General features: G+C 36.2%; 1 protein-coding gene across 1 annotated transcript in view; it reads left to right on the forward strand.

Annotated features, from left to right (window-relative positions):
- LOC146162763 (transformation/transcription domain-associated protein-like) overlaps nt 1-22,159 on the forward strand; it is a 91,213-nt gene that overhangs the window by 38,533 nt on the left and 30,521 nt on the right. The window contains 18 exon segments of the mRNA XM_083384260.1: nt 3,134-3,277; nt 6,368-6,511; nt 7,122-7,264; nt 9,662-9,784; nt 9,944-10,090; nt 11,781-12,005; nt 12,479-12,622; nt 13,101-13,285; nt 14,163-14,301; nt 14,792-14,923; nt 15,447-15,623; nt 16,332-16,487; nt 16,749-16,863; nt 17,028-17,233; nt 18,299-18,492; nt 19,514-19,805; nt 21,125-21,310; nt 21,726-21,820. Coding sequence (XP_083240386.1) covers nt 3,134-3,277; nt 6,368-6,511; nt 7,122-7,264; nt 9,662-9,784; nt 9,944-10,090; nt 11,781-12,005; nt 12,479-12,622; nt 13,101-13,285; nt 14,163-14,301; nt 14,792-14,923; nt 15,447-15,623; nt 16,332-16,487; nt 16,749-16,863; nt 17,028-17,233; nt 18,299-18,492; nt 19,514-19,805; nt 21,125-21,310; nt 21,726-21,820 — 2,947 coding nt within the window.

Raw genomic sequence — 22,159 nt, forward strand, 5'->3', positions numbered from 1 at the left:
GTCTGCCAAACTGCTTGTACTTTTTGAAAGATTTTGATCTCTACCATCTGATAAGGGTAGTTTTACTTGGTTTAGGATTAGGTTCAACTTATTAGTTTTCTACAGAAAAACCGAACCAAGGATGTCCGATACTTTCCCGATACCCGATATTTTGGACAAAAATTATCGATTTTGTCAGTGCCCTAAAATTGTCCGAAAATGTGGAAGATCTCTCTCTCTCGTGTTTTTCTAGTTGAAGGTCGAATTTTACCCGAAGATTGTTTAATGGGAGTTTAAATATTTTTATTAGCGAGTTTTTGTAATACCTTTTTACCATGGAATAAAAGGCAGTTTCCTTTTTAATTTGTGGCGGTAAAAATGCAAAACACATTTTTGCCGATTTAAACTGTAGAAATTTTAAACTGTAGAAGTACCGAATATACGGTATTAGTCCTGGCTGAATAACATCATTTAGAACAAAACAAATATATATTTATTCGCAAATACGAATTTGTCCGACATCGTCCTACCTAAGGCAACGAAAAGACGTTTTTGCGACTGGAACTAGTCTTTTTCGTTTAAAACTATTTTTCGGTCTCAACGGCAACTCTCTAGCGCCGCCGCTCGGATTTATTGAAATGAAAATGATGACGTCATCACGGTGATTATCGACACGCAAGTCACGTGATAAGGTCGCCCATAAAACTTTTTCTTGTATTGTTTAGTTATATTTTTTTAAGTTGGACAAGTCCCATATTTCGTAACTTACCAGTATACTCGAAAAACAATCCATACTTCCATACTTGGAAATAATAAATTGATTCCACTTAAGTCAAGTCTATCCGTTCTGACGCATTAAAAACCTAAATTAAGGAAAATTGCACCAAAATAGTTTATCAGTACAAAAACACCAGGCATAATAATTATAATAATTAATTTTGCGTTTTATTCATATAAAGAAGGCGATTTGAATAGGTTGCGGAAACGTTGTTTTAAAACTGCAATGACCAGAGGAGATGTTTTTAATTCTTAATACTATGCCTTGGTGCAACAGTTATGTAAGACACCCTATGATTGGATAATACCTTAACTTAACAAAAAACGAAGCAATTGCGATTACCAGAGGAGCTGTTTTTGATTTGATGTTATGTCAGCTTGGCGTGCATTTACAAAGGTGCGATTTTTTTTTTATGATTTTTATGTCTTACTGAACTTTACGCTGTCGGTTTTGTCTAATAAATGTCAACCGCATGTGATTCATCGTAGAGCGTTTATTCGTAACTGCCATAAAAAGCCGCTAAATGCCAAGCCCGTTAATGGTATCTGACCGAAATGTTAGAAGGGATAGAATTTCGGCTTGCTTAGCCAAGGGAAGTGACCTGAAAACATTACGCTTCTAAGTAGATACGGTGACATGTGCCATCAGTTATGTCAGTGCTTATCACCCTTCTCCGGGTGCGTACCAACTTCTATCTTTTTACACACTTTGCGTGGGTTATATTTCCCAAATATACTTAAATTAGAGTTACCTGTTTTACGCAAATATACTTGAATTAGATTTACCAGTTTTCCACAAATTATGCTAGTTTTAGAGTTACCTTTTCTTCATAAATTATACTAGAATTATAGTTTACGAATATTGGAGGAACAACATTACCTGTAGCGCTAATCGTCTAGTTTTTACCGTAAGCGGATTTAATGCCTACGAAATGTTTACCGTACGACAGCCGCAGTATAATCGTAGTTGCGTAAATTATCCTAACCTTTGCATAAAATGTAAATGCCGTTTGCTAAACAAAAAAAACAAACAAGTTTAACACATAAGAATAGATACTAGTTTGTGACATTTGCGAACCACTGATTGGTGGAGAACAGTGGCGTATCCAGGGGGGAGTTTGGGGGTCCGGACCCCCTTTTTTGTATTTCTGGATACGCCACTTGTGGAGAACGAATGAGTTATTCATTTAGTATTGTAGTTGCACAAAAAAATATTTTTGGACCCAGTGTGTTCTGTAACTTGGCATCAAAAATAGATTAACTGCATTGAAACGTCTACACATAATAGTTGACTTTTGCTCATCTTTAAAATTAATGAAAATATTCGCGTTTGAGCATTGAAGCAGAAGGTCGGAATAAAGCATTGCAGCTAGGGTTGACGATTTTCATTTGATGACTGGTTCCTTTGCTTTAAACTGTATTTTTCCTTGACGTATTGTGTTGAATATGGCGTTTATACTGTTTGCTTTCCGAATTATCTTCAAAAATCGTCGGGCGATCACATTTTGATATCTGCTTGTAGCATCACCAGATAATGCAGTGGTCGGCAAACTTTTTTTGTCGTGGCCCAAAGTACTCTTTTCAGACCTATTGAAGGCCCACTGTGTAAAACAACTACGAAAACAGTGGCGGATTCAGGATAATTGTTTTAATTACACGGCGCCTTGATGCACAAAACAGTGCCATAAAAAAAAATATAGTTCGACAGATTCTCAGGACCAAATTTTGTGCATGGGCCTTTTAAAGCTGAGCCAATTTAAAGATTATGGGCCACATGAACTTTTAAAATTAACTACAATGAATGTACGGCTACCACGCGGCCAACAACTACGTGATAACACTAAATTATTCAAAAGTACCTCGCGGCCCACTAAAAATGGCTCAGCGGCCCACATTTGGGCCGTGGCCCACAGTTTGCCGACCACTGAGTTAATGTGACTTGAACAGATCCAAACCTCACTTGTAAATAGACATTGCGTTACACCTTCTAAGTGAGGTTTAGAGGTGTTTCAGTCACATTAACTGATGATGATCCTATTTTACATCTTTAGAAACCTACAATTTTTTAATGGTGAAAATAACGGCCCAAATAGACATAAAAAGCGACATGCTTTATTGTTTAAACGTTTCGGCAAATGCTCATGCCATCATCAGTGATATCCGTTATTTTCACCATTAAACTTATGAACAGATCCGTATATAGTGTTCTAAAGTACAATTTTTTTTAAGTCTTCAAGTTCTTTTCATGAAACTGATCGGCATCCCTGAATTCACTTGTCGATTTTGTTGATGTCTTAGCTTTCCATTATAGTTACATTACGCTGTGTATAGTATTAACTATTAAGCATCGAAACAACCGAATTATTTTGTTTTTCAGTGTGTGCAGTGATCAAGGACCTTAGGAAAGTAGCCTTGCCATTCGTAGCGCACGTGGTGAGGCATTACACCTTGTGTACGCTTGCCCAGCAAGCCGGTCCCTTCCCCGTCACGGAAAAACAACAGAAACAACATGGATTGCTCGGTGAGTGAGAAAAAATTAAGTGTTTTTTAGTACGGAGTAGTTGGAATATCGAAGCACATTTAGAAGTTGATGACATTGTTCTACGTTTCAACTGACTCTTTATTAGCTTTCAACTTCATTTTTCAATGAATAATCAGTTTTCGAAACGCTTAGAAAATGCAATTTGTTTCTACATGGGCTTCGGGATTTGTTTTGCGTCTAGCCAAAACCATCAGCCTTTGTTCTAAGCTCGTTGTAGGACTATACCATGTTATTATTTAACAAAAAATCTTGAGTAGTTGTGTCACCAAAAACCGAAAGTTGCAAAAAACGTTAAAAGGATATAAAGCAGGTTGGTATTTAACACATAAGTTGTCGCGTCATACAAACAATTCTATTTTTTGTTTTCAGCATACAAAGTTTTAAGTTTATGTAGCATGTAAAACTCCATAAATGGTTTCGGTTTAAAGTTGTTTTTTCTTTTGCTGTATTTCAACTTAATTCAGCTCGGTCGACCAGACGAAATGTTTTCGACACTTTCATTGCTAACCTTATCTTCCACCTTTTCCCGAAATACCGCAAAGTTTGAGTTGGCTAAAATCGAATAATTGAAACCAATATAGATTAAGCTACAATTAAGTTGTATCAAACGCCACAATATGTTTATAAAGCAAGGGCCGTAAAGTGCTCTTCATGGTGTCAATAGAGTTTCCGAGGATTACATTGTTGAACAATGGGTCAAGTTTAAATAAAATGTGCGACCGAATTAACACACTACACTTGAAAGTTTCTTTGGAATTATATTATATGTTAAAGATAGGCAGATCTCATTTGGTTTAGAAACAACTTCATTACGTTCGTCCAAATTTACCAGATTATGAGCAATTTATTTTATAAAAATAGATTAGTAACAATGCTTATACGTAGTCCCCTGTATTTTTGTTAGTTATGTAGCCAGAAAACAGAATAAAATGGTCAAATCTGTCTCTATCTATTTAGTGTATTCACCTCCAGACAGAAAAGTCGAATTAGCAACGGGGCAATTAAAATATGTTGCTATACTGTGAATAAGAATCTTAAAAGCTTAAACTTTTATAACAAACTCTTACGAACCTTCTCAATACTAGGATTGAATATTTATCCAGCCAAAAAGAACCAGAAAGGTTAAAAAATATCAAAAAACAGCTTAAAAAAGAATGCTATATAGTTACAACAAAGCGCTATCACTACTGCTCTAAAACACCAAACACAAATAAAATAAAATAAATAAATAAATAAATAAAAAATATTTGTCAGTTTAATTAGTTTTTATTCCGATAAGGGCTATTTCATAATTCATTGTTTCATATCCCAAAAAATAAAAAAACGGTTGCGCTAAACATGTTTACATGGGCTACAGTGCATTGTAATACGTAAATAGTAATGCATTGGGGTTAAATATAGTAGAAACAAGATACTTCTAACATTGGTGGTATCCTGTCGGGGCAGCGTAAATCGGTTATATTTAGCTCTGGCGGTTTTTCGGACGATCCAATTTCAAATTGAATGCTTCCGTCTCTTTATATTGCCCGTCATGTTTGCCCGTCAAGCCGGCCATTTTGCGCCAAAGGCAACCGCGTTTTGATTAGTAGGGTTTTTAAAATTCGAATATTGGATTAAAATATATGCCTAAATGAAAAAAAAACAAATGATTGTAGGAAGAATATTTAAGCCTTTTCATGAATAAAGAGTTATTTGAAACGTTTAAAATTCTACCTATTTCTGTATGGGCTTTGGTATTCTACTACGTCTAATTTAAACCTCTAAACATTACCTTACAATTTATTTGAAACGTTCACAAAATGCTTGCTACCTCTGTTTGGGTTTTGGCATTTTAATCACGTATAACTGCAACCTCTAGCCATTATGTTCCATATCAGCGTGATCCAACTGCAGGCCCGCGGGCCACCAAAGTTGGCCCGCGAGTTCAGATTTCGTGGCCCGCGAACTGGTAGTCAGCTTTGGTTCAATCTGGCAATATCACTTCAATTTTTGTTTTTTTAATTTTTTGGTGTTGAAATTATTTCATAACTACCCTAACTGAACAAAGGTATGCATTCCATAAAGTTAGTATATATGCCATAGAGTAGACTATGTATAATTTGCCAGCAATAAGTCTAAGAATCGCTATTTAAAAACATTGGCCCGCAAGATAAAATAAACCTAGTATTTGGCCCGCGATGAAAATAAGTTGGACCACCCTGTTCCATATGATTGTAGTTGCACAATTAGTGATTAAGATTAAATAAAGCACTTTACTTTTAAAGCAATAACTTAGCTCCAAATATGTGTATTGTGTCCGTACAGATAAAATCTAGATCTGATACCCAAAGGCGAATTTAATGCCAGTAAGAGTGGTGAGTCATTCGACCAACTGAGTCATTTTGAGTTTAGGGACTCAAAACTCTGAATAATTAACTGCATCGAAATACAACACCTCTTTGGCTTCGGCTAATTAAAAATTTACAACACTTAACAAGAAAACTGTGCATTAGCCTTCAGATAATTTTAAGATGTACTACAACACTGTAAAACGATGTAAGGAATACAGCGCTTCTTTTCAAACCACTACCGGGAAAAAATACAAGTACTGGTCATTTTTGTTTTAGTCTTTTAGTTTAGGATAATCCTAAGCTAGATATTTACTTCCTAAAAGGCTTCTGAAAACTATGTAAGATAGATATCCACTGTTTAACACTAACGACAACAATACCTAAAAAAGTTCAATGCTTACGACAAAAATACCCCCAAAAAATTGAATACTAACGACGAAGATACCTAAAAATGTTCAGTGTTTTATTAACGATAACAATACCCAAAAAATTGAATACTAACGATAACAATACCTAAATAAGTTCAAAGTTCTATATTAACGAAAACAATACCTAAAAAAATTCAATACTACGAAAACAATACCTAAAAAAAGTTCTATATTAACGATAACGATACCTAAAAAAATTGAACACTAACGATAACGATACTTAAAAAAGACAGATAAGTGTTTAGCGCTAATCATGAGCTGTCAGGTGAAAACCCGTCAAATCAAAAAATCAACCATGTTGTTTTTGTCAGGTTATTCAGCCGGTTCTATGTCATGTCGATCGGGGATGGACCCGCTGGTTCTCGTGGACGCTGTGGCTGAGTGTATGGCTTACGAGGAGAAAGAGCTATGCAAGATCGGCAATATTGCAATCCTGCTCATTATCAAAGCTGCAGGTTGGTTGAGCTATATGAGGGGAGTTTGTCCCATCCAGTATCCCATAACATTATGCTGTATTTAGTTTTTCCATAAACAAATTTACCCCAAAGTTTTTTTTTTATATTTAAACTAAGTTTAGTTCAACAGCATTGCTTGAATCGATCAATCAGATTATTAATAGTTCTTTCAATCTTAAAAGTTCCATATTTTCTGCCAACGTCTTACCACCCCGCTTTTTATGTTTTTTTCATTTTTTTTTTCAACCGGTATCAAACTGGGAACTAATCCTTTGTTTGGCTACGCATGAACGTTGCTGGACCAGTTGAATCAATAATATCTCACTCCTTAAAGTTTTAATTGTTTTAAGATTGGTACTTGCTCATTTAATGATTTCGCAACACAGGAACGGTTCAGTAATATCTCAATCCTCCGCATATTAAAAGTAATATCTCAATCCATCTAATTCTAATTTTTTCCACCAATTTAATAGACAAAGTATAGCCACTTTTCACGCAGGACATTCGCGTCTTCAAAGTTCCAATAATTTTATGCTCTGTATAGTCCCTTTTTCGCGTTTTCTACACACCGATTTAAGATATTAACGTCTAACTCATTTCCCCCCCGCAGGAACTGTCCTTGATTCCCCTGAGCGTGCAGCTGACCTCCCTCTCTTCTCTTACTTAGCTGAGCGAATGTGTGGATGTTGTTACGATCGAGCTTGGTACTCTAAGTACGGTGGATGCAGCGCCATTAAGTACCTTATGGAGACGGTGAGAACGCTATTGCTTCTGGTAGACTTTTATGATTCTTAATATTGAATACGCGGTTGTGTGGACTACATTGGTTCTTCTGCCATAAACGTGTTAATTAATAATATCATGCAATAAAACTCAAGTTCCAATGGTTTTGGATTCCTTAAAATTGAACCGTTTTAAACGTGCTAATAAATAGTTTATTTCCCCCTATTCCTATTAAGCGTAAAGTGCTTCACAAAGTTGTAGTCAACCCCCCAAAATTCGCTGATGTCTTTGGTATAACATTCTAACATAAAGATTAGGACGGGAATTTTTTTCGTATTTTCCGTTAAAGGTCGCAAAAGTTTTGAATTTTTTAACAAATGATTTTCTTTCTTAGATTTTTATTTATATTTTAAAGGCATCAATATATTTAAGTGTTTGTTAAACAGATCAGTCTCTGAATTTTAACCTATGGACATTAAAAAATCTCTGCTAATCATTATGATTTAGTTTACAACAGTTATAGTTTAAGTTTAGAAAATCAGCTAAAGTCTAATGGAACAAATTTTTACGGATCGGCTCCACATAGTTAGAAAAAAATGTTTTCGAAAATTATGTATCTAAAATGTGAAACATAACTATAGACTAAAGGTATATTCAACCCCCTATTATCGCTTTTTAAATATTGTTTGAAAGTAGGTCTCAATTTTTGATTTTTTTTTGCACAGCCAGACGAACACTTGTAGTTACATATTAATATGGCGCCTTTATATGTTTATTTTTCACTACCAAGATGTTACTAAATTCCATGTAACCTTATAAAGCATCTTTGTGGCAAACCTCAAATTTTAGGTGATACGCGCCATTTTGGGTAAATTTTTTTTTTTTTTGTTTCAATATTGCCACTAAATTTATTTATTTTTGTTGGGCAGCTCGAATCGATAGCCGTAAGGTCATTTCGCTGTCCTTGTGTTATTTGTGTGCTATTTTTTTTGTTTGCAAAGGTGCATAAAAATAATTTCAATCTTGAATCTTTAAGGCTAAGATTTGATAATTAATTAAAATATTGACCCTTTTATTTTACATTGTTCGCTGGGCTGACACAAACTAATGGTCCGACACATATAATAATTTGTTAGTCAATGAGCTTCAAATATGTTGTCATAACTCCAAAAAAACTATAAAACTGGTTTAGAATAAAAAACAGCAGAACATATTTTAAAAGAGATTTTTTATTCAACCGTGCCTTAGTAAGATACTTGCTGCTTCACAATAAATGTACATTTAGTTTACATTTATTTTCAATTCAAGCCTATATTTCTTTAAAATTAGGCATAGTGACACAAGTGGAACTAAATTCTTCAATAAATCGGGCTTTTTTAATTTGTTCTCTGCCCCACATCGAAATGATTCCATGTCCGAGTGGTTAAGAACCGCTGATGCAAACCCTGAAGCACAGTGCGGAGCAAATTGAAAACCAATCAACAAGTTTACGTTTGCGTCACAATTTTGTCAGAGTTTTGAAACTGCTAGCGTTGAGGAATTCACAGAAATCTTAAATTTATCATAAATGTTGACTCAAAAGTGTGACGGCATCAGTAAACTCGTTCAAAATAAGTCAAATTGTTGTGGCTACAAGAGAGAAAATTGCATGCAGCTAAATATTTCAAGAAATAAACAGTTTGCTCTTTATTCGCGCGAACTTACGCTTTGCCCTAAGGCTCCGCTAATACTCCCAAGAATTTCTTCTGTGCATGTTTAACATTTTGCTTTTCAAGAAATCTCCATAAGTTGACAACACGTTGTCCGTACAATCGATTGACAGCGTTGAACGAAATTTTAATTTAAAACTCATGCAGCCTTGGTGCATTGTAACTTCAACAGAAATGATTTGTGTAGATATCTTATTTTTTTTTTTAGCCCTAGTTTTTACATGGATGACAATAAAATGGGATATTTCATTATTATAACATCATTAATTGGTCAACTGAATTCGATCAGCCCCTTTGAAGGCTCCCGCTGTATTCATTTAAATGTACATTTTGGGAATGTCAATCCGATTTACGCATCCCCACATTATCCTAGCTAGAGATATCGTATACTTTTCACCCCACACAGATGCCAGTGAAGTGGGTTTTGGTTAGGGTTGGTCTGTAAGCTTAAGTTTTTTAAACCAGTCCCAAACTAAAAAAAGTTCCAAGGGGTTTTGTTGTCACCTTTTAGCTGAAGTTGACGTTCCAAACGTTTCTTTTACAATTTCACTAAAATATGCTAATTAAAATTTCACCTGGATTTCCTTAATTAATTTAAAAAAAAAATAAGTTTGTCAAGTTTAAAAATACCAGCGAAAATCGAACATTTTTATCACTTACCCACATTCTAACCCTTATTTACCCCTCACCCACTTTATGACCCTTATTTACCCCACAGATGCCAGTGAAATGGGTTCTGGAGCAGCAGTACGTCTTTCTTCGCGCTTTATTCTTCGTAATGATGGATCTCACCAACGAGGTTTCTAGTGGGGCAGTTGACCTTGCCAAGGACATACTCAAGGTCAGTCTATATTGTCAAGGTCGTTTACCCACATATGACGTCATCTCGGCGTCTTAAAGGCCGTAACGTGCTACTTTTTCGTATGTCGTTGATTTTTATGATTTTATTATCTATTTGGTTGCTCCTAAAGTGAAAACATTAACTTTTTTTTTTTGGCAGGACTTACTCGTAAAATGTGCCGCCCCTCTACCCCCTGACCTTGCCAGCCAGCCCAAGGTCGCCGCGCTCCAGCAAACATCCTTCAACCGCGTCATGCACGAGCTGGTACGAGAAGTGACGTCACCGAATCAGCTGGTCCGAGAACAGGTGCGTTTTTTTTGCCAAAACTTTTACGTTAGAATTTGTGTTTTTTGTTAAAAAAACGTGTTTGTAAAATTTGTTAAGTGATGCTTGCCTTTCGAAAAAAGTTGTGATAGAAAAGAACCACAAAGGTTAAAAAGATATAATAAACTTTATTAAAAGAATGAATACTGCAGTTACGCCAAAAAACGATTTTTCGAATTATGTTTTTGTAAATTTGATGATGCCGTTTTTGGCGTAAAGATGTTTCGATCCTACTTAACCTTTGTGGTTCTTTTGGATCTAATGACATGGATAAAAGAAAAACAACCGGCAGTATTATAAGAGGCATAGATTCGAATAAATATAAACAATGAAAATTATATCATTATTTTTTCACCCAATAAGTTTGTGGTTTGAATATGAATAAAAAGGCCAAACAGGTGGAGTAATTTGAATTTTGACAACATTTTAAGGAAGACTTTTCGATACGTTCTTCTATCTTCATTAAGAATCGACTTTGATGCACCCTATGCTCACTCTTGCCGTATTTAAACTAGTTAAACAACAAGCGTTTAAACGAGCATGGGTCGAAATGTTTACTACGGCTTTCATGACAAGACTTTACGTGTGCACTCTGATATTTCGAACGCTGTTTTGCCGCATTGTGTCGGTATTATATCAGCCTGTTTTTTAGCTTGGAGATTTTGCAACCAACTCACGCGCTTCCCAGAAATCCTTTGGTACTGTTTGCGACGACAATTTATTTTAAAGAGATTGGTTGGCACTCATTGATAAAATACTGTGGCGGTCATATCCTAGGCAGCATATGGATACTGCGTGTCTAGACAGTAACTGTTTGTTATTCAGTCCGTGACAGTTCTAAACCAAGTTAGCAGATCCAATTTAAAAGCAGCCATTTTCCTTGTAGTTGTGTATTTTTCCTAACCCTAACAACATTGTACGTTTGAATACCGCTTTTGAAAGCAAGGGAATTTTTTTCACGACATATTGTGCGTTTTTACCCTCAGTTATTTAGTCTCTTTTTGGAAAATGTAGAGGCCGTCATTTAATTATGTATCTTGCTACCCTTAACCTTAACTAATTTATGTTACGAATAGGCATGTAAGACTTTATACAACCCATCCATCATGAAACTGATTATATGGTGGAATTTTTACCTATTGTCATGTGTCAAGGCGATTAATTTTTTTTTTTTTTTTTTTAGTGCACCGCAAGTGTTTTTTTTTTAGTTTTTAGTCTGTCGCAAACCAAAAAAAGTTTAAAAACCTACGTCATAAAGGACTTGCATTACTACAATGTCCACAACAAGTTAACCCGGTGATTCTCAACCTTTTATGGCTTACGGCAACCCTTAAAAATAATAAATAGATTTTCGGCACCCCGACTCGAATTTGAGTATTTTACTGAAATGGAACTGTAAATGGAACTGGAACAATACAATCAACGTGAAACATGTAGGAAAATGTCAATTGATATAATGGTCTCTAATCGTACACAAATAGTTGTATCAATAAGCTCACCAGTTGCGCAAAAAAATCTCAAATACCTATCGGCACCCTTAAGCATTAGCCATGGCACCCCGGCTGAGAAACCACTGGGTTAACCTAACAAAACAAAAAACAATTTCAGGCCGTTTTCTACAGTTCAACTCACTTGACACGGGTATTTCCCTAACCCCCATATTCCCACCCAGGCTGTCTGCTCCCTTCACACCCTCGCCGAGACATTCGGGGGCCGGAGCGTCGCTGACATCATGTCACGTCATCGTGACGTACTGGCCGACATGATCCCGCCACGTAAGCACTTGCTACGTCATCAACCGGTCAACACACAGATCGGTTTAATGGACGGAAACACTTTCTGTAACTCTCTTAAGCCGAGGTTGTTTACGCTGGATCTCTCCATTAAGGAACACAAGGTTTGTGATTATTTAGGTTTTTTTCCTAGCGTTGTATTTAAAAACAACTAAAAATAAATTTAAAAAATAAACAAGTTTTATGTTCATAATTCTTATCTTAAATTGATACGTTGGAGCATAATAATTTGGGGTTGCAGTAAGACGTAATAAGAATATCAAAGCCCATACAGAAGTAGTTAGCATTTTGCGAACCTTTCGAATAAATATTAAATATAATAACTGGAGGTTGTAGTTATAAGTAGAATAAATATCAAAGCCTATAAGGAAGTAGCTTTAAACGTTTCGAATAACTCTATTCATATAAATGAAAAACAGATCCTCTGGTAATTGTAATTGTTAACCAACGTTTCGGCAACCTATACAAGCCGCCTTCGTCAGGGTGAACTCTATTCATGTTGAACACAGTGGAGAGTTATTCGAAACGTTACCTACTTCTGTAAAATTCTTCCTACGTCTATAATCTGTTTCCCCAGGTTTTCTTCACCGAGTTGTTCAACATATGCGAGGCGGATGACGCTGCTTTGCGTAAACTTGCTTGCTACAAGAATGTCCCAAGCCTCATCCCACTGCGTGTGAGCGCCATGAAGGCACTGGCTGTACTCCACTACATTCCGCAGGTATGTTGTCTGTAAAACCATTTGAACAGTACCGGTATAATTAATAAACAACTCAAAGTTTATAACCACGAGCAAAGCAAAACTTGATGTTCGAAAAAAAAACGAGTACCTAAGACATTTCTGTGTAGGGTTATTCCTTTCCACTTAGAAATAATTACATTTAAAAAAAACACTCGGAAATCCCCACATTACGTATTTTACTATTTTACACATAATCACAAATTTCGTGATATACTATTCTCGACGAATACTAAATTCCGTGTTTTACAGTTCTCCATAGAACCCCATTTCATACGTTGCCATTCTCAACATAACCGTCAATTCCGTGTTTTACCATTTTCCACAGAACCCCAGATTCCGTATTTTACCATTCTAGACGAATACTAAATTCCGTGTTTTACCATTCTCAACGCATCCCTAAATTCCATATTTCACCATTCTCCACACAACCGTAAATTCCGTTTTTACCGCTTTCCAGGTGAAGGAGAAGCTTATAAACGTTCTCTTCAAGCAACTTGGTTCTGAGAGTCCAGAATTGATGAAGACAGCGGAAGATTGCATCAGCCAGTTTCTTAAAGGAACAGAGGCAGAAGGAAAACCGATTGAAACCGATGTTGTCCACAACGCTATGAGGCCAACACTGCTCAAGATGGGAGATTACAGGTAAAAAACAAAATGGCTGAAACTCGGATTTGTTTTAAATAATTGTGTTAAATTTAGACAAAGCAGGTAAATTATGAAGTCTACTTGGAAAACTAGTGTTGTCAAAGAGTAGAAACTCATCAGTTTTTTTACCAAATCTGTAAAACTGAATGCTCCACATGTTTAGATAAATAATAAATGGTAGCTTAATAGCAAAAAAAAACAGTTGCTAAAAAACTACAAAAAAAGCAAGGCCTTTGCGATGAAGCTATGTTTAGCGGTAGGCAGGTAATTTTTATTTGTACTTGAAATACTGGTTTTGGAAGAGTAGACTCTTATCAGTATTTTTCTCAAATAAGTAAAACTTTATGTTAACATGAATGTTAAAGCCAAATAGGTCGAGTAAATCGTGAATAGACGTTTCGATACGCTCTTGTATCTCCATCAGTTAATTTAACATTAACTGAAGTTCGTACAAGTTCGTGAAAAACGTCTTTATTAAGGTGATGTCGGTTTAAGCGACGTTTTTGGCTTTGACATTTATTTCACTACTTTAGAGATCCGTGCATAGTGTACCTAATGTTACCAATAACATGTTTTCAATAAATGATAAGATAACCTAATAAGTTGTCTTAACAAACTAAATCAATTAGGTAAAAAAAATACAACAGTTCGTAGTAAATTTACCATTTTTTATAGAAATAATCGTTTAAACAGAAATAATCAAATTAAACATCTTCAAATGTGGCGCATTTTCGCCACCTAGTGTTGAAAACATATATTTTTTATATAAATTTTTTTTATTTTTTTTAAGTAAAATTGCTAAATTAAAGTAAACTTCAGAAATCGAAGTTATGCCCTAAAAATCCCATGTCATATATTTGACCTTATTCTGTAGAAATTTGACCTTGAGCGTTGTCCACCACTTGGCGGCACTGTCCCGTCTCTTCCCGAACACTTTCAACGAAAAACTTTGTGAACAACTTTTCGCCCATCTAAGCAAGTGGCTGGAGGCTGCGCTACATAAACAGGTATAAGTGATTGTGCATACGTGTTTTTTTTTATAAATTTTCGATATTTGTTTCCACATTCGATTCTATTTTTCGGGAACACGCTTGTTTTCTTTCGGTGCAAATTTGCTTAAAAATCAGCTAATTGAAGTGATTTTCAAAAACTAGCTTTTATTTCGATTGAGGCCTTTTGTAAACTGAATTGTTGCCTTTAGGTTTAAAAGTTTTAAGTTTAAAAAAGATAGGGACATTAAACCTTCAACAAACCATGAAACTCAAAGTTTAAAAAACCCAGCAAAAACATGCGGCCAATGGTTTTGGATTCCATAAAGATGCGCCTTTTTGCAACATTGAACCTTAAAACTAATCCTAAAAACGTCACAGAAATTACCTTGAAAAAATTGTGGTTATTTTTCTGAAAAAAACAACAAGCTGTAACTGCCAAGACCCAACTTAAAACCGACCCTGTAAAAACAACTCATTCCCATGTATTAATTTATCACTTTTCTACCGCCAGGTGTCGTCCCAGTCCATCTCTTCATCCGGAGCGGCAGCGCAGACGCAAGAGAGCAAGGCTGACGTATCTAAAGAACTAAAGCTGTGCGCTGCTATATTGGAAATATTCCACCTTATTCCACTGGCTCCACAGGTTGCTTATTGTGCTTGTTTTGCACTATCTAAAATGAAATTTGATTGTTTAAGTTTTGCCATTTAGGCGCACAAAGGAGCTTTAGCATAATGTATTACTCATAAAAAACGTACTTTAAAATGCATATTGCCACAGCTAACGCTTTGTACTAAATGTACATTTTTGCTATCTCGAAGAGCTGTTAAAATGGTCGGGGTACTTTTGAACTTCGTCTATTTACCAAGTTTGTTTGGTAAAACAAAATTGCTTTGGGTCTTATATTTGCGAAACACAACTTTCCTATATTTGAGAAACACAACTTTCCCATATTAAGGCATGCTATGAGACTGGAAACACGATGTCATTTAGTCGGTGTATTTTAATTTATTTCAACCGTATAGATAATGAATTTTCCAGGATTTCCATTAGAACACATGGTAACCTAAATATTAGTTAAACTACAAAAAGTGTAAAAAAATCTCACTTTCTCACGAAGAGGCACATTTATTTCCATTCATTGATCCCATTGTTCCCTTGCATCCAGACTCTCCTCCAACCTTTGATCAGTCTCTCGGTGAAGACGGAGACAGGATTGATGTTGGAGGTCGGGAGTCCTCTCAGGAAACCGCTCCTCTGCTTCCTCACTAAACATCCGGATGCAGCTCTCAACATCTTCCTCCATGATCTTCACGCATCCGACAGACACTGGAACAGAATGATGGTGGGAAGTTTAACGACTTAAAATACACAAAATAGATTCAAACTGCAACACAGGAGTTGGCATTGTGTGGGTGTTCTTCATAAAACAATGCGCATTGTCGACGTCATAATGTTTATACGTGATTGAAATACCTATGGAGATTAAATAGCAATAACCACACAGCACTAGGTTGTGAATAATTCAATAATGTATTTTAGAGATAAACTTAAAAGGGTTTATTAGAGCCATACATTTTAAAGCCATAAATTTAAAAGGCTTTTTAGAAATTTTGCAGGATTAAGTGTCATTGTGTAGTCGTTCCAGATTACATAATATGCATTGTCTAGTGTCGTCGTCTCAATCTTTTAAGTATTCCTAAAAGCTTGTAAATGATGTTAAATACACACTAAGGGTCGTACAAAATTAGGTAGCATTATAAAAAAGTATTTCATCAACAATCCGTAATCAAGTAAATTAGAAATCAAAGTAAAGGTAGGCGATATGAAAACGTTTCCAAAAAAGTTTTTTGTCGTGAAGAGCTTAAACCCAGTAAAAATAATTGAAACAATGCAAGTGTTTTAATATCTGCACAAATTTTGGACTTTGAATCACTAATAAAAGGAATTTTCTATGCGAAATTAAAAAAAAATATTTCAACCTTTGCTTAAACACGAATCCTTTTACGCTGCCGCTGTTTTCACGTTTCTTACCCTCTGCACTTCCGCTCAGATCACGTTCCTCAAGCGCAAGGACAAGAACGGCGACACCTTGCGGGAGCGCATGGAGAAGAAGACGTCACGAGTGATGACGTTGTGCTTCAGTCAGAGGTGTGACGTCACGGCGCTGAATCCCCAGCTGGCCGAGCTGCAGTACCTCGGCATACTGGTCAGTGGAGCGCAACGGTTGCACCTAATTTCTATATGTTTTAAACAAATAGACCAGGTGTGCTGTAACAAATTGACTTTAGCTGCATTTAATTTTCTCTGTTTACGCCGAGTTAGTAAAAATAAAATAATTTTAAAATCACTCACATTATACGACTAAATTATAAAATTATAAAACTTTGAATTATTTGTATCTCCATTTCAAAGCTGCATTTTCGGAATAATGCCGTTATTATGTTATATTTAAACATTTTACTTTCAGATCGCGTGGATCCTGGCAAAACACAACCCACAGTTCCTCCCTTCCAACATGAATCTTGTTAACAAACTACACGAGATTTGGACGACACCTGAGTTCCATTTAAAGCATGAGAAAGGTGAGAAAAACCTTCGTGGTTAGTGCCAATTTTTCTGCGATCTAACCCTATCTGAAGTTGGAAAGGCGAGAACACAGTTGTTGAACACATATGTGTTTGTATATTTCAGTGAATGATAAGGTACTGTAGATCACCTTTAATGTAAAGTCTTGTTTGCATTTTAGAAACGAGTCTAAGCGCGCACTTTGATGAATCAAGACTCCTGTGCAAATGCCTTCTAAAGTACGCAGCTCACAACCCGACAGACGTTCGACTCCAGTTCCAGCTTCTGCGGGCTTTCAGTACACGAAACCTCGCGGATTTCCACTTCCTAAGAGCCTGGTTCGATGAACACGTGCCATGCAACTATTCAATCCAGCAGAAGCGAAACGTAAGGATTTTGGGTTTTTTTAAGGATCAGGTTTTAGGATTAGGGTAGACATTTTCGCAAGAGTTTAAAAACTTTTAGCAAAACGCTATACCAGGGGTGGGCAGAGGTATTCAATGGAAGAGCCATTTGCAGAAAATACAAGTACCAGAGAGACTCAAAATTATTTCAAAACAAAAACGGCAAATAATGGAAAGTCAGCAATAATAACAGAATTGTGATAGAAAAAAACGGTAATATAAAATCACAATAATAATAGGGGGTAATAACAAAATAACACGAACAATACTTATCAATATCAGTCTTTTGTTAACTAACTCTTCGGATTCTATGGCTAGTGTTACGTCATAAACGAAATGCTGACCTAAATAAAGAAAAGAAAAAGAGAGAAACGTCCATAAACGGTACTCTTGGTAGCCTTTACAATTTGGGAGGAATTTTACTATTCGACTAGAAGAGCCACAAAAAACATGCCGGAGAGCCGCATGCCGCAGTTTGCCCACCCCTGCGCTATACCTTGGATACTGGTATTCTGTATTAGGTTAGGTTAAGAAAACAAAACTATGTATTTATTCCCCAGTAAAACAAAATATAACATATTTCGTTTGTAATCAATCGCTGTGCAATGATAGTAAAACCACTTATCTGCAATTTGTACGTGTTTTTCAAACGACAATGAAATAACGATTACAGACACACGTTCATTTCATTAAAATAAACAACGTGACTTTTGTAAGGTAATTCCGGCAAAACAAACTTCATAGCCGTACAGGAAATCGAAACGTCGAAATACTTAAAAAAACAAACATTTGCCGAGAGAAAAATTTTACACTTCATACAATGCTTCAGCCACATTATATTCATTTACTTTAGTTAATTTATTACTACTTTGTCGCCAAACATAAGTCCAGGAAAGTTTGCAAAAAACGAAATTTAAAACAACCTTTTCTTTTCAATTTTTTTTTTCAAGTTGGTTTAGCTTTTTAATCATTGATTCGTCGCCAAACATAAAGGCCAGAAAAGTTTTCGAAAAATCAAAAAGAAAAAAAAATTAACCTTCCTTCCCAGATTTTCTTCAAATTCGTGGAACTCTATCACGACTCAACTTTCCCAAGCGACCTCAAAGCTCTAGCGATCCAGCACATCCTCATCCCGATCTTCAGGAAGGCATTCGACTCGGGGGAGGGGGAGCAACTAATTGGGGGACCCCCCAACCCTGACAACGACAGCCCCAACGATTGCATCAGTCTGTTTGTAAACAGGTGGGTGGGTCTGTGTGTCTGAAAGTATTTGTGCTGTTGTACGATGTGTGTTCTTTGTTTGTTGGAAAGTTGGTTTAAACTTTTGTTTTTTAATGATTTAGTTTGTTTGTTGTAGGATAGTTAGCTGTTAGACACCCAGACCGACACACGAACAGATAGACACACTCAGAGACACACAAAAAGGTAGATACCCACACGGACGCACAAACAAATAGACACACAAACAGCCATAAAACAGTCAGACACTCGAACAAATGGAAGCACAGATAAGCACACAGACAGATGAGACACACAAACAGCCCAAAAAAGATAGACAGACACACAAAACATAGACAGACACACAAGCAAATAGACAGACAAACAAACAAATAGACAGACAAACAAATAGATTGACACACAGAGACAGACGCACAAATAAACACAAACAAATACATAGAAACACAGGCGGTTAGACGCACATACAGACGCACAAACATATATTAATATACTCACAATAAATGGACAAACCTCACACAGACAAACAAACAGGCAGACACACATACACACAGATGGGACATTTAAACAGACAAACAAACGTCTCTCAAACAGAGGGACGAAATAATTCACATACCGACGGAAAGCTGTATAAAAAGACAGGGCAACAACCTAGATGTGCGATTGTAGTTAGCAACAAACAGTCACTCTATCAGAGAAACGGATTGACATACAGACGAAAAGATGGATAGTTGAACAACCTAGATGCGCACAGTCAGACACACAAGCAGGCATATATACAAACATAAAGACGCACAATTAAAATATATACAGTATATTATACACGCTGAGAAACAAACAGACTGACCCACATGCGCACAAATAGAAGCACGGCAAGATGGACATACATACAGACAAACAGCCACCAAAACGGAAGGACTAACGAATTGACATTCAACACCCTATATTCAACGCGTTCAACATCCTGTATGTGCGATTGTAGTTTAGCAACACATTGATAAATCTAACTTTTTCCTTATCATTTCAGAGTTATCGATCCCGACAAGCCTTACGCCGCTCCGGATGCTGTTCAGATCCAGCTCCTCCGATTCCTCTCACTCCTGGTGGAGCGCGCATCCCCTCACATCCACGATCCCACAAACAAACGTCATGGCAACAAGCTCCGGAGGATAATGACGTTCGCCTGGCCGTGCTTGTTGCCACGCAACTGCGTCGATCCTGCGTCCAAGTATCACGGACACCTCCTCCTCTCCCACATCATCGCGAGGTTCGCAATCAGGAAGAAGATAGTCCTCCAGACATTCTACTCCTTGCTCAAGGTAAGATTTACCTCCTCGTAAATTCGTTACTTAAGGTGAGAAGTTGTGCGGAGTTAAATCTAAAGACGATAGGATGCGATGAAGAAGTATTATTCAGTGTGTTCTTTTCAAAGTGCTATTAGAAAGCTCCTATTCATGTTTAAGTTATAATTTAGTTACGGTTGGGTACTGAGCATTAAAAATGAGCAAACGAAATATAATATCTGAGTCATAATTAGGGATGTTCAAAGTAAAATATCGAATCATTGGATTCGAATCCAGATGAGATTCGAATCCAATTCTGCCATTTATTTCGGTGCTTGCTTTAAATGTAACCTGGTAGTGCAGTGTCAGCTTTATTTCGGGCGATCAATTACCGCGTCTCGCGATAACGTTCGTCTAATAATTAAGTGTCAATCAAGCGTTATTGGGCGAGCGACTAACGTGTAATGTCTGGTGTGAAGTTCGCAATTTCCCTAAATGCGTTAAGTTGCAAAAGTAATATTACGTTGTAAAACGTGCTGGCCGTCCACAAAATGCGCTTTAGGGTTACTTAAGGTCAACTTTAGGCTAATATTTAGCTAGGTTATGCAGTTATGCACAGCGTAATTGTCAAGAATTCGTTATGTCAATAGTAACTTTGTATTCTTTGCAGTACATTATTTGACTGCATAACAGATCATGTTAGTCAAAAACGAAGCACTAAAACCCAACAATGCTTTAAAAAACAGGTCCGAATTGCTTAAGACTTCTGTGCGCAGTGTTTCATTGTACTCACTATTGGCAAAAATATAAGTTTTGGCAACAACCTGGACAGTTGACATAATACAGTTTACAGAACTGCTTCAAATGACAGTTGTTAAGAATGTTAAACATATGGGAGATTTTTTTATTATAATGTACACATGTTAGCAAATTGTTTGGGCGATTTATTGCTGTGATTGTAGGCCCTGTGTGGTAGATTAAGATTAATCCCTTCCCCAAACAAAACCAAGTTTAGATAATTTAACAAAAATATACTAGGATTCGCTATTCTGGATTCGTTATTCTAGATTCGAAACCTATTATTCTAGAATGCCTTGGGATTCTACTTTGAGCATCCCTAGTCATAATATAAAACTTTGAATTGATTTGCTTATTACAAAGTCCTTGTAAATGTTTTTTTTAATTACTGTTTTAACAAATGAAGGAAAAATGCATTTTTAAGTTCGTTATGTAAAAAAAAAATAAGGAACGCCGAAAAAAAACGAGCAGTAATATTGTCAAGCTTCCCACTAAAATTATTTTTTTCCTTGATTTAAAAGTTCATGGGTTTCTAATCCCCGCTTATTTTCACACAGGCCCACGCGGTGGAGGCCCGTACCGTGGTCCGACAGGCCCTGGACGTTCTGACCCCTGCCATGCCGGTCCGGATGGAAGACGGGAACCAGATGCTGACGCACTGGACCAAGAAAATTATCGTTGAAGAGGGACACACCCTTGCACAGCTAATGCATGTTCTGCAACTTATTGTCAGGCATTTCAAGGTTAGACTGGGTTGATTTATTAGTTTTTATTTGGATAAAGTTGGATTTTATTAATTTATTTGCGTTTATTTACTTATTGTCAGGCATTTCAAGGGTCGGGGGTGCATTTTGTTAACTTATTGTCACGTTTTTTGACACATGTTTTTTGTTACATTTATTTTATTTTTTGTGTAATTTTTTTTCTCATATTTAGTTGTTTAATAAATCTTTCGCTCACATTGTATTTTTAAAACATTTTATTACTTGTCACATTTTGTTTTTTCTGTAATAGTTTTATATAATTTTCCACTTTTTGTTATTTAAGCCAAGTTCGTTTTTTTCATGTTTTTTTTAAAAGGTTAAAATGCAAAACAATACTATACTTAGCTTTTTTATATTTTTTTGTTTAGATTTTATCATAATTTCTTTTTCCAAGGTCTACTACCCGGTAAACGGCGGTCTTATCCAGCAGATGGTGGCCTCCATGCAACGGCTTGGATTCGCACCGAACACAAACATGGAACAGAGAAGGTAACATTAGTGGAATGCTTTTTGATTACACTGTCGATTGTTTTTGTATAAAATACAGTAAATCTTTTGGAGATGTTTCGATAAGCATTAAGACAAGTGTTGAAAAATCAATAAAGGAAAAACTCGAAACTTTCCTACTTCTTGTATGGGCGTTCATGCTGCTACTATCTCTGACCAAATTAAGACAAAAACTGCTTATTGAGAAACACAATACACGGGTTTTATTGAAAAAATGCATGTTGTCTTATACGAGCATTTGTGCAATGCAACCCACTTCTGTATATCCTTTCTCCTAATTCTTGTAATACTATTCTGTGACCAATATTACGTCATAATGCG

This window comes from Ascidiella aspersa, chromosome 3 (genome assembly GCF_963924565.1).
Source record: "Ascidiella aspersa chromosome 3, kaAscAspe10.2, whole genome shotgun sequence".
In the NCBI taxonomy this organism is placed as follows: Eukaryota; Metazoa; Chordata; class Ascidiacea; order Phlebobranchia; family Ascidiidae; genus Ascidiella; species Ascidiella aspersa.